The sequence below is a fragment of the Pecten maximus genome, chromosome 13 (genome assembly GCF_902652985.1).
Source record: "Pecten maximus chromosome 13, xPecMax1.1, whole genome shotgun sequence".
NCBI lineage: Eukaryota > Metazoa > Mollusca > Bivalvia > Pectinida > Pectinidae > Pecten > Pecten maximus.
Genome location: NC_047027.1, coordinates 17,715,544 through 17,735,364, shown reverse-complemented (window position 1 = coordinate 17,735,364; position 19,821 = coordinate 17,715,544). Strand labels below are relative to the sequence as shown.

Genomic DNA, 19,821 nt, shown 5'->3' with positions numbered 1-19,821 from the left:
TTTCGCATTCTCGCGTTTTCGACCTAAGGTCGAGAGTCCGAGAATGCGAGATTTGATACTTGGCCCTAACGAGCCACCATAGGTAACTGAACAAAATTAACTAACATGGTTTGCATTTTAATACTTAATTTTAAAATGTAGCAATATGCATACAACAAAACATCGATAAAATCTTAGATCGGTGAAGTTGACAATGTTCAAAAGCTAACCAGCAATCCAATAGACGTCCGGGGAAAATCGGAATTCAAGTCTATTCCTTTTTCTTCTCTCGTTAAGTTCCAACGAACCAGGAAATACTCGGGTTTTGCCGATTCCACACACTTTTGTGTCATTTTTTTGGCAGAATCTGTCTGCGTTTTCGCAGTTCCACGCTTGCGGCGTTCCGCCATTTTGTATGAACTGTAAAGCCCGCCGTTGCATTGTGGGATTAATTTTCAGAGAAACTTGGTCCGGCAGCCACAGTTATTATTTTTGGGAATTCCCCGTATACTTTCATAAATACACATTTTCTTTCAGTTTCTGATTCACGATAATCTGTTAGGTATGTATCAAGTTCGAAAACTGTAAAAAGCTCAAAATGTAAACATCGATACATTGTATATGTTTCTTCGTGAGTATGTGGCTTTAATGGAAATAGATTACAACGTCGGTACAAGATGGAATTCAGACCAGAACACTTCGTCAAACAGTATACATGAACATATTTATGGATCTTACTGAAGACCTCTGACCAAGTTAAAAATGCGGTATAGTGATAAAACAAATACGACAGCGATAAAGACTGATCGATATGGTGTATAAGTACTCAGATTATTTATATATTTCCCCAGAGACCTATATATAGGTCTCTGATTTCCCTAAATGGTCAGTTTTGTCCATTTTGCACTAACTTATACCAGAGACGTGTATATGTGATATACACGTCTCAACTTATACAGTGGAGATCCCCTTTCTGTGCGATTGGACTTTGTATAGCGACCTATACTTTGTCTAGCTCCTTCGTAAAATAAGAAACTCTTGAGGCATTTTTAAAGACTGTAATGATAATGACAATTCTTATTCGGTCTTTGCAAAGGGAAATCGCGATTATTTAATCAATGGACTCCGGGAACTATATGTTTCTTTAATATTAACTCGGGGAAACTGTTGAGAGTGGTGGTGTTATCAATGACTGCCACCGAGTCTCTATAATATGATACCCCGCAGTTAAAATTTTGGCAATTATACCAGATTGACTAGTTTACGGCATTCTCGTTGAAAGCCATGTGGACTACCATTCATGCTTGCTTACGGAGTTTTATACATGTGTGTGGTTTACTGATCACAGATACAGAAAACTTAAAAGGGTCGCAGAATGTCCCAAAATGGGCATCTCCATTTAAAATGATTTCAACGGTTACATACATAATGTATAATTACTTATATCTATTTAAAAGATAAACTTTCTGACTTGAAATGTGGGATTTTAGGGAGTCTAATGAGTAACTTCGGAATTAACATTAAAGTTGAAGGTCATGAAACATTTAATTAATTTGCGTGGCCTCAGACAGTCTGTGGCCACCCCTATGACTAACCAGACTTGAAACCTATGATGCATAAGTCAGTGAATGACCGCTACAAAGACTCTCAATCATTAAGCATCGTTAGCTTACTGACATAGATAAGGTAGAATTAAACTATATCTATCTGCATATTCACTACACGTGAAAATAAAACACATGTGTTCTGGCATTTAAGACATCATTTCCATAAAATACCTACAGAATATTTGCATTAAACGCAAATTTTGTACCATGAAATGAAATTTAAAATTTTCATTTAAACTTTGTTAAAGTAAACTTGATATGGCTGCGATCCAGAAAGTTCGACACAGGTTGTTCGTAAACATGTTGATTAAGTTTTATTCGCAGTTTTTTATCGTTTAAGTCTAGATAAATACTTAAAGTTTATCTCATTGGTGAGATATTCAGCGGATTTATATTTCAAAGTCTAGAATTTAATCCTCTCTACTGAAATAAGCTAATTTATCGAAAACAACCAGAGCACGTTCACAGGATGCGGACAATAATTAACCGTGAGACCACAAGGACTTGGCACATACGTGTACATAACAATACACTTATACAACATTGTATATGCAAATTAGAGAATAAAAATTGTTGTTTGTTTTAGTCATTTTATCCAGATGATGTGTTTCGATCGAGGCATCAGATGTCTAATTATATGCAGTGGTAAATGATACTAAAATACACAAATCAAATATTTTTTTATTCCTCTTATAAGAGATTACAAAATAAAGAGCAAAATGGACATTTGTAGATAATTACTACATCATAGTTGTTATTGGTCTCAATTCAAGACTGCCTTTGACTGTCTCTCTCATACTAGAGACAGTTTATTTTACACATTAACAGTTCATTTGTAGAATGAGACGGCAGCCTTCTTTAAATAGTCAGTGCCATGTTGAATAAAGTCAACATAATGGGCACGAGTTGAAAAGTGCGACTGGAAGGCTGCGCATCGTTTCCCTAATAGTAACCTCGATGACACTGGTTACGAAAGATATTCTATGGCCAAGAGTGGCACTACATTTTGTCACAAAATGTAATATAGGGTCTATGTAATACTCGGTACAAATGTTACAGAGACACTCGTTCCATGTGGGCACTGTTGTTAACATTTTTGTAACATACCTGGTGGATTTGTATGGGGCGCCGTTTTACTATGTATTCCCATTTGGTGATATCACCTATTCAAATCACAGGCGCTTGCATAGAAAATGTGATTTTCATTTTTTTTTTATTTGACAGTGGTATGTGTAATCTGTTAAGCAGACTGCTTAACAGATTACACATACCACTGTCAAATAAAAAAAAAATGAAAATCACATTTTCTATGCAAGCGCCTGTGATTCAAATGAGTGATATCCCTTATTCGAATAGGTGATATCACTTAAGAACTTTTTTAAGTGATATCACCTATTCGAATGAGTGATATCACCTATTCGTTTCATTAAGCGATATCACCCATTCGAATAGGTGATATCACTCATTTGAATATGTGATATCACCAAATGGAAATAAATAGTAAAACGGCGCCCCATACATATGGAGCACGGTATGTATCATGAATATACCGGTATCTCAAAAAGTCAGCATTTGCATCGAGTCTTTCTTTCAATAAAATATTTTCTGTATTGCCTATTGAAGTTTTTATAATTCTCTTCCAGGACAGTTTTGTCGGAAATTCCACGTATCACAAATAGCTCAAAGGATAATTTTGTAAGCCATATTTCGACAATATTGTCCAGATATCCGGAATGAAACCCAGCTCAGAAAATTTTCTTGTTAGAATGTATGGCGGGAGATTGATGATGGTACGAAGGAATAAAAGTTTCTTTTTGTCGATTTCTGTGCTGATTCGTTGGAGTCCGAGCATTGGCTCGGCGATATCTGAACGCGTATTTTTTCGAAAGCACTGTATTCTCTTCGCTAGTCCGTGTTGGAAAACACTTAGAACTTTGGTGTCATTTTGTGTAGGATTACTCCAGAATTGTGAGCCGTACAATACACTGGGTAATATGACCTTCCGATATAAGGATGACAGTCCTTTCCAAACCTTGTTATAAAGTTGAAAGATTTTAGTCCTTTTTCACATCCATTTGCTATGGCATCTCCAACTTTCAAATCGTTTCTGATAATCATTCCCACATGTTTGTATGAATTCATGATGGCCAGTTTATCAGAATTTATTGTCCATTTGAACGCAGGTGTACCATACCACCCAACTTCGCTAACAATTGTTTGTTCCTATCAGATTTAACTTTTACTTCACGATCATTTTTTTACGTTGTACATGTACATGTAAAATTTTTAAGTGAAATCATTTAGTCATGAAGTAAAATCACTCAACGAGAATAAACAGTAAAACAGCGCGCCTTTAATTACAATGGCACTCGGTCGATTTTCATTTAATTAATTGAAGTGCCCTGAAATGATATTGGAGCGTCTGATAATTGTTATACATTATTGTACATGTCTTCTTTTTCTGACTGACTAAATAAACAAAAAAAAATAACAGAAAGAAGTATGGCCCATATTGGCCTGTTTCGACCGTTTTCAAAATTTAAAAAAAAAATGTTAAAAACTGAGTTTTTGAATACAAACCTTACATCTATAACATATAAAAATTCTTATTTGCGAAAAATTTGTTTGTTCATTGCGATGGATATTTCGTTAAATGGCCGTAAAGTTGCATCATCGGGCTATTTGCAACTTTCGAGGGGAGTTTCCCTCATTTCATATCATTTTGAGACATAGAGCGCATTGAAAGACCAATTTTAGCTTGTCTAAGTTTATTCTATATGTACCAAAAGACAACTAAAATTCTATTTTTAAAAAGTGGTCTTCCGATGCGCTGATATCGAAAAATTGAAAAACGTAGTTGATAAAATATTTTCCCGTAAGCCCGCATAGCTCATAGGGTAGAATCATCGCTTAGTATCCCGAAGGTTCGGTATTCGAATCACCAAGATTTTTTTAACAGCTTTGAGACGGCTATGATGATTTGATATAGCAACATATAAAACTTAACATCCTTAACATCCCGACAGTTTCCAACCTGTGGACACCGGTGGAACTGGAAAAAAGAGGTTTAAAATGTATTTTTCAAGATGGCGGTCATAGTGGTCATCTTGGATTTCGGACCGACCCAAAAAGTAGCAACACTTGATCAGGACCATCTAATCATCATTTAGTTAAATGAATCAGATTGGTGCAACTTGAGAAGTTGAAAATGTGAAAAGTTTACGTACAACGGACAGACAGCACGAAAATGGGGCGCCGGAAACGAACGAAATCTGTGATTATCCATTTATGATGGCCGACAAGAGCCTGGCAAAATGAAATGAAAAAAACTGTAACACTTTTTTTCATGGTACAGTTTTTTCACATCTTTTTGTACCATTGTACGGTACAGCAAGTGAGTTGAAATGAGTCAGTTGCTTTGTATCTTTTTGTACCAAAAAGCGGCCGAAAACAGCGACGGTACAGAGACATATGAAACGGCCAGACATAAGGGTTACTGAGTTTGACAAATGACTCCCAGATAAAGCTGTCATCACATAGCCTGCCAATTAATATTCGGAATGTCTGGCTACTGGATGATCTAATCGTCATTTATATTGATGTGAGGCATGCAAAATGGTCAGTTGTCTAATTTAACTTTTAAATGACTTTTCATTTTTAAAATAACGTCTTTAATAATTTTTCCAGTGACGAATTATCTGTAAGTACATTGTCAATGTATCCAATCTGCCTCAACTTCTCGAGTAAAAGAAACTATAAACACCGATGGGGTCTGTTTTGGGGAAATGGGACCATCAATTATATTACGCTTTCAGCAGTGAAATATCTAAAATTAATCATTCTATAAAAGTGATATTTTCACTAGTGACAATTTTTTTTTTCTGCTTTGAATAATCAAAAGGCTGCATACAAACGACAATGGAAAAAGTTAAAAACTGATTCGGTATATTTGCTATGAAAATGTAAACAACAGAATATCTAACAGCATCTTCAATAATACTAAATGTATTTCACTCATGGCTATTATTTTGATATTTTTCACGAATGCGCAAATATCGAAATATTAGCCCCACTCGTAAAATAAAGTTGGTTTTACTGAAGACACTGTTAGATATCCTCTATGTATACATCGAGGAATATATATATATATATTGTAAGACTGTTAGAGAAATGCTACAATGTTGTTTCAATCGTTCAATTGTTTATCTCTAAAATGGAAATGACGACATTATACAGGTTTAATTTAATAATTTTTAGGCCCAAGGAACATCCCCAATACTTACACTAAAGTTTCGACTCGTTTTGTGTCCTCAGAAATGATTAATACACTTTGTGGCTTGTTGTGACGGTGTTATCAAACCTTTGCTATTCGGGGTCAGCCCTGGTCATGGTGTTGGATAACGACATTCCAATGTTCTGTTAGTACAGTTTTTTCACATCTTTTTGTACTGCAGATGGTACAGAAAGATATAAAAAAAACTGTAACGTTTCATTTCACGGTACACTTTTTTTTTACTTTTTTTTTTTTTGTATCAAAGATGGTACAAAAAGAAATGAAAAAAAGTGTAACGCGGTGCAAAACCTTTCAAATCATTTTGCCGGCTGATACCGGCTATTGGTACATTAACATGTGAATGTGAGCTGTTTTTTTTCTTTCTTAAGTTGTTTATAATCTTTCTGTTACGCATATAGTACAAACTAATTTGAATTTTCAAATCTTTTTGTACCATGGTACACTTTTCTATGGTACCAAAAGATATGAAAAAACTACCATTGAAAAAAGTGTTACAGTTTTTTCATTTCATTTTGCCATGCTCTTGTCGGCCATAGTATCCATTTGATTATAAAAGTAAAATAAAGCCAAAGCGGCATCGAAATCGGGTACTTCAATACATAAATGTTCGAGAGAATAGTACAAATTTTTCAAATCAGCCTGGTGACGAATAATTACTTTAGTTTGGCCTAATGAAACTCCAAACGCCTGAAAGACCTTGATCGACAATAGGATCATGATCAGATCACGTGACTTTATGTTTACGTCGGGAATGCTCTATTTTCTACCAGTCAACGTTCAGCGATGCTGGCAAGATCTGGAATGTAGGAGATGAGTCACATACATTCGCAAGGTTATAAATACACACATAGGTTCATTATATTGAATGAATCATAAACAAAACCTTCGAAAATAGTAAGACATTCTAATTGAATCGAAGGAACAGTCACGAATTTAGCTTTGTCCTGTGATTGTGAGTACTTCTCTCGAACTGAGCAATGGAGACAACGTAGTAAACTGGAAAGGGGTTACGGTTTGTCGACAGATTTGTGTGTGATGGTCAACAGCAGGTGAGTATTCAGTCTTCAGAATTTAATCTCAGTAATATATCCACACTATCGTAATAGAAATTAACAAATTAACAAGGTATTGGGCAGTTGGAGCACAGGGCATCTTAGTCTTTATATTAAAAAAATAAATGTCTAATACTAGTTATATTCTCATATTCTGCTGCCGTCTTTTCAGTTTTGTGCTTTAAAAAAAAAAGATAATTTAAACGATATGATATCGTTTAAATTATCATTTTTATGATCAAATGAGTTGACGTTCTATATAGTTATCAGTAAGGATATATATCTTATAATTTAGTATTTTACTATTTAACATATATTTCCTTTTGTAAACATATGAATGTAGTATATGTGGTACGTTTGTAGGAATTATAATATATTTTGATTTATAGAGCATAAAATACATATATAAACTGTACGTACGTTTTATTAGTAAAGTCTAGAAGAACCATTTAACCTTGATCGTGATATCCTGATTACTGTATATAATACACCCAGTAGATGACTTCACAATAACCTACAGTATGACTATGACATTGAACTCTAGTGTTTGTTTAAAATGACATCATCTTTACACCTAGTCATACTGTCATATCCACATGTAATGCACTTGTTGTATACCTGTATATATCTATATATATATATATGTCATACATTTGCACACATGGTATATATATATGAGGACATCTATGGGTCACAGTAGCAGACGTTCAAAGTTTTGTGGTATCAGATCATTCAAGGCTGATCAGTCGTGAGCCACATTTAAAAGATTGATGGATTAAGACTATACATTCACTGTATGATAATAATTAATGTGTTTCTGTCAAAACGAACTGGTAGGTATATATATAAGTAATATATAATTTATATGTACCAACTTATTAGATATATATATATATATATATATATATGTATACACTTGTGACTTGGATATTTTATACTATTATATATGTACCTGTAGAGTGTTCTGTTGAGATCTAGATACACAATATATTGTATTTTATCCATTGCTGGGTCCAGAGCAGAAATTTGGAAACAGATCTATAACAGTGATATAATTGAATCTTTTAATCTATTTTAGCGACATCAACAGACACATTCAATGAATGAGTGTTCCAAGTTATATTAATTTGGATGTTTTTTGTTTAATTTTATGTCCAACAAAAATGTAATACATGTATTTCTATTTCAAAATATTTTATTGTCAACACAACAAGTATAAATTTACATTGAATATCGTACAGAATTGGTGTTGGCAAAAGGGATTGGACAACAGGCTCAGCCTATATTAGTCCTTTCCTATAAATTTCCAGGTAATACATGTATATATGGACACAGATGGTATATAATATGATATTACCCTATATAATTCCTCTGTAGGATAAGTATAAAATTCCCTCTGAAGCTTAGAAAAATAAATCTCCCTTTGAAATAAGAAAATAGCCTTTTTTAACTTGCTGAATTCTCCCCTTTTTGATTTCCTATGGTCATTTTTGATGTTTAGCAATAAAAGTACAGCATAATTTTTGTAATGTATACAAATCTAATTTTTTTCTGTATTTAATCTAAATTTGAAAAATTCTACATTTTAGCTCAAAAACATTTATTGAAATTTTTAAGACAATTGTAATTTGTTTGTTTACAACTACTGAAAAATGACAGCAATTTTTCCCTACCAGAAAAAGTGTTATCTATTATTAGTTTACTCCAAAACCTAGATTTGTCCTGGACTAATTACAATTCTAAAATTTCTTTTAGGATGGTAATATATTGATTTGAGGTTTATTTTAGCATATTGATGTTTGTTTATAGATTAATTTGTAACTTTACGGAGCTCTTGCAAAGGTTTGATTTCTTAGATTAGTATTAATGCATTTTGATCATGTCAGAAATTGACTCAGAATTCGAATCCCACCATAATCTGTTTCAATAAGTAAGTTCATATTGTTGTATATACATTTTACTGGTACTCTCATAATTTCTCACCCAAAAATCCTAAATTTTAATATCTTGTATTTTAAAGTTGTGATAATGGTTAGTATATATCAATATCACATTGTGATATGGTTAAGCACAAAATAATGAAAAATAGTTCAGATTGATTAAATGTAATTATTTTCATTTGTTTACAGTTAAAAAATTCCATTGAACAGAGGAAATCTGATCTCAGTGACCACACAGCTGTAGGGACCAAAGAAAACATTGTGACCAGCATAAAGTTGTCATATAGAGATGAAACTCCAGCCGCTTTTGTTTGATACAAGCACTATGTATGGTACGCCAGGATTCCCCATGCCGTCCTGGGGCCGATGGTCACAACCAAGCACAATAGCCCCTGTCTCCCGCCAGCCATATGAAAGACTCCGGGAATATCCAGTGCCTCAGGCCTCAGATGAAATTCCTTCAGATTTCTGGGAGCCTGTTGTTCCTAATAGATCTACTTCCAGAGAGTCTCGTACTAATGATGACCGCAGGGAAAGGTCAGACACTGGACGTTCAATACCAATTAGTATTGAACATGTAACCACAGGAAGATCTGAAATGTATGGAATGTATGATGATCGTATTTGTGATTACAATCAGACATCTAATTATGATGATTATGGTTGGGGTCAAGGTCAAACAGGTTCACAAAGTAGTCGAGTTAGTGATGAGAGAACAGACATAAACAGTAATGCAAATGGAGCAAGGCTTAAAACAAACGAATACGCAAGATGTACAAGGTCAAGTGATGAAAGAGAAAGGACTCGCAGAACTAGGTCAGATCTATATACTAGAACTTCATACCCAAGGTCAAGGACGTCTGACAACTGTGTCATTAGTGAAGTAGGTGCTAGACCAGAACGATCGCGTGAAGATCTGGTATGTACAGGTGTTCAGAGGCCGAGCGAATCCAGAAAATGTGATTATGAGGATATTGATGCACAGATAGCAGCCTCATATGGCTATGATATGGGGACAAAGGATGAGAATGATTTTGAACTCAAAGTCAACTTACCAAAATCTCCACAAACACCTGTCCTTTCTAAACTAAGAACTTTGAAGTCGTCGAACATGTACATCATTCTTGATGAGGATGAAGAGGAAGAAGTAAAAAATTACAAAAAGACAAATCCGTCCATGAAAAAGGACAGTGACTTGCCAGAAATTCTCAATTCTAGAGGTGAATTTTATGATTTGTGTGAAGAGTCGTATGAAGACTCTTGCAAATGTGAAGGACTTGTTGTCAACCTACCACCTCCCAAGGTAAAAAGTACACCTATAGAAAAACCAGACATAACACCAGCGGGAAAATGTGTGACCAAGGCCCCTGCAGATAATCGAAACATATCTGATCCTCCAAGTTACCCAGCATACAACATTATAAGAAAAGTCATTAGCAGCTTTGGAGGAGTAATTGATTACATCAGGGGTGATGGAAATTGCTTCTTCCGTGCTCTCAGCAAAGTCATTTATGGAGATGAGAGCTGCCATGGGGAGGTCAGACAAGCCATGGTTGACATCATGGAAAAATTCCCAAAAGATTTTGAACAATTCATTGACAATCCTTCAATACAGGACCACTTCAAAGAGATGAGGAAAGATGGTGTCTGGGCGACTCAGGCGGAAATATACGGAGCGGCTTCCTTTCTACAGCGGGATATCTATGTTCTCTCTCCTGATCACACTGGGGACACGTATCGTTGGCTGCTCTTCTCACCTCGTCTACAATGCTCCAAGGCCGATACCTACCACACTTGTCATGTCACTCTGTGTCACACCAATGGTAACCATTACGACAGGATTGCTCCGGCAACTGGCGATTGTAACTGCGGAGTGGCGCCACCTGTGTTAAACGGCACAAATCTACAAGTGGACCTGACATCAGGAACAGACCAGGTTGTGTAATCATGCATTCACTCTAGAAATGGAAGTTTCATTTCTACCTCTGCTGATATAGATGTCTATAGCTCTCTATATAGCTAGTGCTCTTATATTACAGCACATGGGGTTCAGCTGATGAACTAGGATTGATGTTATGTCATGCATGAGTAACTTTTAAAACTAAATGGTACCCCTGTACATATCCTATCAGGTCTACATTCTTGTTTTACCTGTTTATCTTTATTTTCAGACATGCATGACTTGTAACAATACACAGGAGTTGTTGAACCTTGTAACACATGGCGGGCATTATTACATCTGATTTAGTTGAAAGATTTATTTTTTTTTGGATTTTTTTCAGTTTTTGTGTTATGATTTTTCAAGCCCTGTAAAAAATATTTGTTTCCACTAATCAAGACATGTTTTTATTCTTTAAGTTAGATAGAAAGTATTATTTAAGTCCATCTGCCTTCCATACATGTATCTTTGTAGGCATTTTACTCGTACCTGAAACACTCATATTTTTTACTTCGTCCTTATAAATGTATTAATTAGATGTGTGATCATAAAAATACCTCTTAACAATTTTGCCTGCCACTTGTATATCTTTATCTTGATAGAAAAAATAATGTTTTATTTTAAATTTGTACCCAATTGCTGAATCCGGTGTTAGATAAATATAAACTGCCTCCATGAACATATATATATACATAATGTATATTGAATAATTTTGGTGTCTGTATATGCATTTATTTAAGATCTAATATAATGATCAGATATTGACCATGACCATCTGTGAAAATAAATTGATATAGCAAATTAAATTCATTATACCCACATTAATGTTGAATGAGGGTCATGTTTATTTTGAGAATTACATGTAATCATATTAGTAAACCTGTACATTTATAATTACGTGGCAATGTCATCCTCCGTTTCACATACATAGAGCATTGATCCTAGTGGCCGCTTTATCTGCCATAGGTGCTACTATATATCCTATTTTGACAAGCTTAAGGTTTACAGGCAAAAAGCATATAATTCTTATTAACTGAAAGATGCCAAGACTGGTTGTGTCCTACTTGTGTATTTTTGCTGTCAAATTTCAGCATAGTGCTTATTAAATATATACACTGGAATTCATATTTTGTGCATTATGTTGTTTTCACTTTTTCATTCTTCATTGTGAAATGTGGCTTGCAAATTTGTTTATTGGTTGGATGTTTTGAGGCCCGTTTCATACATTTAATGAAAAATTAGAGTTATTATATCTATATACAGTGTACATGTATAGTGTTAATTCCTTTTTTTGTGATTGATGTTCTTATGGGGTCTCATTAAGATAATAATTACAAACCTATAGGTATGACTTATTTTTTGACATGTTTTGGACATTAAGGGCTAAACTTTCATACCAAATTGTTTGTTCTTTTTTTTATGCTAGTAAAATGGAGGCATTTGAAACCTGTGTAATCTTTAACAAGTTTAACAGGAGTTTGTCACATCTGTCTGTGGTGCTCTTGTTAAAAATCTTTCTATTTCATTTGGTTGGTAATTACAATGCATTATATATATATATAGTTATTATAATTGTAAATTTTTGTCTCATCTGCCTTATACATGACAATTATGATGATGAAGTTGTATTATATTTGGTATTGTGTATAACATATCCGGTGCTAACGGCAAATAGCCGCAATTCATTGTTGTGATATATTGTATTTAATGTCCTCATTTTTTGTATATAAAAAAATGACAAGAGGTGCTATAAATTTGTTTATGATTTTGACTCAATATTTCATGGGTGATGATTTAGCAATCAATAATAACACGAAAATAGATAATAACACAAAAATAGATAATAACACAAAAATAAAGCATTATATGTAGTGTCAATTAATTCTGAAAGTATCTTTGGCCAGCTGCTTATATTTCAAATATGTAAAACCTTGCTAGCTAGCGAGCCCAACACGGAGATTTTTTCGTTGGTCTGATTTGATGTTTTACGCACACTTTATCTTTATCTTCACCTGTACATGTACCTACGACAGGTTTGTCTAAATTTCTATGATTCACTACCTTCAGGGGCATTGTATGACTATCTGGTGATAAAAAAAATGTTAAATTTTATAACACAATTGTGACCTCAATCTATGAACATGTGGTATATGTGGGATATGAATCCAATTGATTTGCTCTTGGTCCCCGGATCCTCCTGACCAGTGTATGCTGAGTGAAATGAGTTCTACGTACCTTAATGATTTGATACCAGCTGATTACATTTCTTGTGATTTGTTATCTGTTGTGTAAATACTTTCACAAGTTTTAGTTACAAGTACAAGTCAACACATGCACAGTGCTTTTATATTCAATGTTTTTCAGCTTCAAGTTGAACCTAAGGAATTATCATTACTTCTGAATCTGAACAGTCAAATTAGAACTATGTCAAATAGACATGTTCATTCAAATTCATGAGTCAAATCTCAATATTTGAGATTGAGAGTTAAAAACACTCTCAGTGGTCAACTAGGTGTTCATCAGGGTCCACCAATATTATTTATGCATTTTACATGATAATTATGTTTACTCAAGAGCATAACAGAATTTAACGATTTTTTTTTATGTAAGACTTTTTAAAATCCAATAATGCTTTCCTATTGGGAAAATTTAACTTGGGGTTCTACTTAAGTTGAGGAACGGTGATGAAACTGAGGCCTGTTTACCTGTATATATATATATTGACCCATAGAATTAACATTTCATGTTGAGTAAGAAGGTCCAGGGTTCCAGTCAAGTTCAAACAAACAATATATTAAGCCCATCATGCCTTAAAGAGTTTATTAACCTGTTGTAAAGTGTTCATATATATATATATAACATTTGTCCGTTTGTCTTTCAGTGCCTTTAGGTGAGGGACTTCACACATTAATTATGAAACCCACTGTCCTTAATTGTTTATCACAAGATACTTCATTAGGCCTGCTACGACACCATATTCAAATCTACAATTTTAATTTGGTTCTTGGTTTAATTTTAACGTCCTATTAACAGCCAGGGTCATTGAAGGAGTTCAAGGAGGTAGATGAAAGCCAGAGTACCCGCAGAAAAACTACCCGCCTACGGTCAGTACCTGGCAACTGCCCCACGTAGGTTTCGAACTCGCAACCCAGAGGTGGAGGGCTAGTGATATAGTGTCGGGACTCCTTAACCACTCTGCCACCACGGCCCCGCCTACTATTTTAAATATGATCATTGATTATACAAAGAGACTTGAGGTTTTATTTGTGCTAAGTCCCTCTATCCTTTAATCTAAAATTTCATAGAATTTATATGAAATTAAGAAATGTTGTATATGCTGTCATTAACCTGGAATTGTTATTAAGCTGATGTTGGTAACCTGTACATCTAAACACATTACAACTTTGTACATGTATTTCACCAACTGATGTTTCACTTTGTGCTATTTTTGTTGATATAATAAACACTGATATTTCATCAGCTAAAGTAATATTCTCAGAATTATTACTCTGGTCTAATTTAATTATAACAGACACATGTACAATGTGAGTCCCAAAAATTAGTTTAGAATAAACTTATTTGACACACAGGGACAGGGAAAAAAATTCCAATCCATGGTCTGAATGGATTTTGAAGAAATTTGGTCAGAAGCACCATTTGGGAAATGAAACAAATTTTGTCTAAATGGCGACTAGCCTCCCTCAGGGGCTGGAGGGGTGGGGCCAAATAAGGGAAACAGAGCTCGAGGCAAGTCCTCAGATTGCTACCAAAATGGATTTTGATCAAATCTGGTCCGACATGTATGCTTTGGGGAAGGTTAAAAAAATTTATATAAATGGCGACTCTTGTCCCCCTGTGGATGGAGGGGCAGGACTCAATATTAGAAATGAGAGTATTTTCGTTAAATGTCTTTTTTTCGATAACTACAGTAATATTGAGGTGTTATGCATGCCCCTTGGGGCTGTTGTTTTATACATAGCTGCATTATACTCGGTCATTGTATGTGAAATTTGTAAAGCATTTGAAGCAATATATGCTAAAAATATCAAGGGAACAAATGTCTTATCAGTATTGAAAAGATCAGTATTATATTCTGGGGCCATTTCATTTATGGGCACAAACAGGTTATTTGAGGGAGTCAAAATAAGCGGGAAACAGGGGCATGCTGTCATGGTAACGGTGCACCAACATATTTTCTGGTTTTCGTAAACAATTTGTTGAAACTCTGGTCCAACTGCTTGCGCAGTAATCAATGAAACCAGTCATGTTATACAGTGGATGGAAGACAAGACATTTAATTGTAAACTTTAATTATTGGCAATGATTGCTAAAAAAGTTATATCAAATTACATCATCACTCTTGTTAGATTGGATAGAAGCACATGGGTGGTTTTACTGTGAGTAGGAGGAAACCAGAGTTACTGGAGAAAATCAATCTAATTAAAATCTAGATGGTCATTCTTACTACATAACATGTACAGATGTTGAACAGATGTTCATGTAACGTAGTGAGAATGACCATCTTGATTTTAATTAGATTGGGAGAAAATCCACATAATAGCTTTTCACGTCTGATTAGGGAATCAAATCCTCCGATGCCTAGGTGAAATGCAAGTCTTACAAAGAGATTTGATTTTGCAATATTCAAAGTTATTGAATATATAACACTAAATTCAATACTCTGTGAATATCAAATACCACAAATTTATAATGTATCATTTGTAGGCATACTATTTACAAAGTGGTGTTGTGTGAATTTTTTTTGAAACAAAAAAACTCAACATTTGACGGGAACAATAGTGAAATTGAAATAACTACATTGTACATGACATGTCATGTGTAAACAGTATTGACCATGCAGCCCTTTACTAGGCCAGATACTGTACAGCTAGGTAGCAACAAACAGCACTTAACCCTTTCATCCCTACTGAGCATATTGGACTTCAAATAACAAATGAATGGCAGAGTCCACAAAAGTTTCCTTCGGTTGAAAGGGTAAATGTTTACTTCTCTGGACAGATACATTTTCTTCGTTTTGTTAATTAGTAACATTTTAACTTGAGTATCACAGCTAGGGACTTAGCAAGAAGTTCCAACCCAGGTTTCATAAATTGGTATATGTTGAACACACTGTTGAATTTGTGCCAAGTCCCTATGACAAAGGGAAAAAGGTATATGTTAATTTGTCACTTATCGTAAAAAGATCTGGGAAATTTATTTGGTAAATTTACATTCAGTATTTCGGATTTAGATATTTTACATTTCATATGATATTTGTATACATGTATTGAAAATATTTAACAATTAGTTTGATACACAAGATACATATCGGAGATTTGTGCATTATTTATGTTTTAAGTTTTATTGATATATTTTAAACTGATAATGAAGAGATTACGGGTAATTTTTATGACGGTGTACTGTAATGTATGTTTTTGGTTGTCTAATGTCATTGGTCTACTTAAGATTACAGTAAAACGTATTTATAGTTACAGTAAGGCTATACATGTATTAAATTAATTCCTAGATTCTCATCCCCTTCCGCCCTGATTTTATTTGATCAAATAAAATAAATTGGGGTGGCCCAATGTTATCAGATTATGTATTAAGGTATGATATATACCTTATTTTAACAATTTTTTACAAGAAAAAAAAAAATTAAATAAAGAAAAGGAAATCTGTCCCCCTGCCCCGATTTAAAATAATATTTGGATGAGAATTAATTGATTATGGCCTTAGTATTTTTTTTCTTGATTTCATAAAAAAAAAATTTAAGTTTAAAGGATGTATTTTTGAAAAATTGTGAACTGTTCAAATTGCTTTAATTAGATTTTAATCTACCCTAAAAAAAGCAAAACTAGAAAACCTAAAAATAAGAAATTGTATGGTATATAACTGGTGAATGAAAAACGACAATGTAGCATGAATTATATAAATGATACCAATCTTCTTCATTCTTGGTACAAGGCCACAATACAGATTGTATCTCGTGTTTATAAGAGAGTAGCACATGCGACATACTCTTCATGTATATATGTCTCGACAAATACATTTTCTATCATAAGTACATTTCTGTCCAGTTTGCTTACTTTCTGAAATTGAGTTTTACGTTTTCAACAGTTGAAGGGAAATTTTATTGACTTGATGAAATGAGATTATACACTGTAACTTTGAATATGTACAGCTGTTTTTTTTTTGTGGGTTTAAAGGTTTTTCAGTTTTTATATGTACATAATTTACTACATTTTTAGCCCACCATCATCAGATGGTGGGCTATTCAAATCGCCCTGCGTCCGTGGTCCGTCGTCCGTCCGTCCCTCCGTCCGTCCGTAAACAATTCTTGTTATCGCTAATCCTCAGAAAGTACTGAAGGGATCTTTCTCAAATTTCATATGTGGGTTCCCCTTGGTGCGTAGTTATGCATATTGCATTTTGAGACCAATCGGAAAACAACATGGCCGACAGGCAGCCATCTTGGATTTTGACAATTGAAGTTTGTTATCGCTATTTCTGAGAAAGTACTGAAGGGATCTTTCTCAAATTTCATATGTAGGCTCCCCTTGGTGCCTAGTTATGCATATTGCATTTTGAAACCAATCGGAAAACAACATGGCCGACAGGCAGCCATCTTGGATTTTGACAATTGAAGTTTGTTATCGCTATTTCTGAGAAAGTACTGAAGGGGTCTTTCTCAAATTTCATATGTAGGCTCCCCTTGGTGCCTAGTTATGCATATTGCATTTTGAGACCAATCGGAAAAACAACATGGCCGACAGGCAGCCATCTTGGATTTTGACAATTGAAGTTTGTTATCGCTATTTCTGAGAAAGTACTGAAGGGATCTTTCTCAAATTTCATATGTAGGCTCCCCTTGGTGCCTAGTTATGCATATTGCATTTTGAGACCAATCGGGAAAACAACATGGCCGATAGGCAGCCATCTTGGATTTTGATAATTGAAGTTTGTTATCGCTATTTCTGAGAAAGTACTGAAGGGATCTTTCTCAAATTTCATATGTAGGCTCCCCTTGGTGCCTAGCTATGCATATTGCATTTTGAGACCAATCGGAAAACAACATGGCCGACAGGCAGCCATCTTGGATTTTGATAATTGAAATTTGTTATCGCTATCTCTGAGAAAGTACTGAAGGGATCTTTCTCAAATTTCATATATAGGTTCCCCTTGGTGCTTAGTTATGCATATTGCATTTTGAGACCAATCGGAAAACAACATGGCCGACAGTCAGCCATCTTGGATTTTGACAATTGAAGTTTGTTATCGCTATTTCTGAGAAAGTACTGAAGGGATCTTTCTCAAAAATTTCATATGTAGGCTCCCCTTGGTGCCTTGTTATGTATATTGCATTTTGAAACCAATCGGAAAACAACATGGCCGACAGGCAGCCATCTTGGATTTTGACAATTGAAGTTTGTTTTTGCTATTTCTGAGAAAGTACTGAAGGGATCTTTCTCAAATTTCATATGTATGTTTCCCTTGGTGCCTAGTTATGCATATTGCATTTTGAGACCTATCGGAAAACAACATGGCCGACAGGCAGCCATCTTGGATTTTGACAATTGAAGTTTGTTATCGCTATTTCTGAGAAAGTACTGAAGGGATCTTTCTCAAATTTCATATATAGGTTCCCCTTGGTGCCTAGTTATGCATATTACATTTTGAGACCTATCAGAAAACAACATGGCCGACAGGCAGCCATCTTAGATTTTGACAATTGAAGGTTGTTATCACTATTTCTCAGAAAGTACTGAAGGGATCCTTCTCAAATTTTCGTATTTAGGTCCAATTGAAGTTTGTTATCGCTATTTTACAGAAGGTACTGAAGGGATCTTTCTCAAATTTCATATGTAGGTTCCCCTTGGTCCCTGGTGTTGCATTTTGGGACCAATCCGAAAACAACAGACAGCCATTATCGCTAAATCTTAAATTTTTAGCCCACCATCATCAGATGGTGGGCTATTCAAATCGCCCTGCGTCCGTGGTCCGTCCGTCCGTCCGTCCGTAAACAATTCTTGTTATCGCTAATCCTCAGAAAGTACTGAAGGGATCTTTCTCAAATTTCATATGTAGGTTCCTCTTGGTGCCTAGTTATGCATATTGCATTTTGAGACCAATCGGAAAACAACATGGCCGACAGGCAGCCATCTTGGATTTTGACAATTGAAGTTTGTTATCGCTATTTCTCAGAAAGTACTGAAGGGATCTTTCTCAAATTTCATATGTAGGTTCCCCTTTGTGCCTTGTTATGCATATTGCATTTTGAGACAAATCGGAAAACAACATGGCCGACAGGCAGCCATCTTGGATTTTGACAATTGAAGTTTGTTATCGCTATTTCTCAGAAAGTAATGAAGGGATCTTTCTCAAATTTCATATGTAGGTTCCTCTTGGTGCTTAGTTATGCATATTGCATTTTGAGACCAATCAGAAAACAACATGGCCGACAGGCAGCCATCTTGGATTTTGACAATTGAAGTTTGTTATCGCTATTTCTCAGAAAGTACTGAAGGGATCTCTCTCAAATTTCATATTTAGGTTCCACTTGGTACCTTGTTACGCATATTGCATTTTGAGACCAATCAGAAAACAACATGGCCGACAGGCAGCCATCTTGGATTTTGACAATTGAAGTTTGTTATCGCTATTTCTCAGAAAGCACTGAAGGGATCTTTCTCAAATTTCATATGTAGGTTCCACTTGGTGCCTAGTTATGCATATTGCATTTTGAGACCAATCGGAAAACAACATGGCCGACAGGCAGCCATCTTGGATTTTGACAATTGAAGTTTGTTATCTCTATTTCTCAGAAAGTACTGAAGGGATCTTTCTCAAATTTCATATGTAGGTTCCCCTTGGTGCCTAGTTATGCATATTGCATTTTGAGACCAATCGGGAAACAACATGGCCGACATGCAGCCATCTTGGATTTTGACAATTGAAGTTTGTTATCGCTATATCTCAGAAAGTACTGAAGGGATCTTTCTCAAATTTC

At 34.8% G+C, this 19,821-nt stretch overlaps 1 protein-coding gene across 2 annotated transcripts; it reads left to right on the top strand.

Moving 5' to 3' along the window:
• Window positions 1-6,630: 6,630 nt before the first annotated feature.
• On the top strand, window positions 6,631-16,662 carry LOC117341293. Of its 2 annotated transcripts, none has more exons than XM_033903146.1 (2): window positions 6,631-6,929; window positions 9,062-16,662. In XM_033903146.1, the coding sequence occupies exon 2, from the start codon at window positions 9,162-9,164 to the stop codon at window positions 10,815-10,817; it is 1,656 nt and encodes a 551-aa protein (XP_033759037.1). In that variant the 5' UTR covers window positions 6,631-6,929; window positions 9,062-9,161; the 3' UTR covers window positions 10,818-16,662. The 2 variants fall into 2 exon arrangements, with proteins under 2 accessions (XP_033759037.1, XP_033759038.1); XM_033903147.1 differs by lacking the exon at window positions 6,631-6,929 and adding an exon at window positions 7,636-7,765.
• Window positions 16,663-19,821: the final 3,159 nt, after the last annotated feature.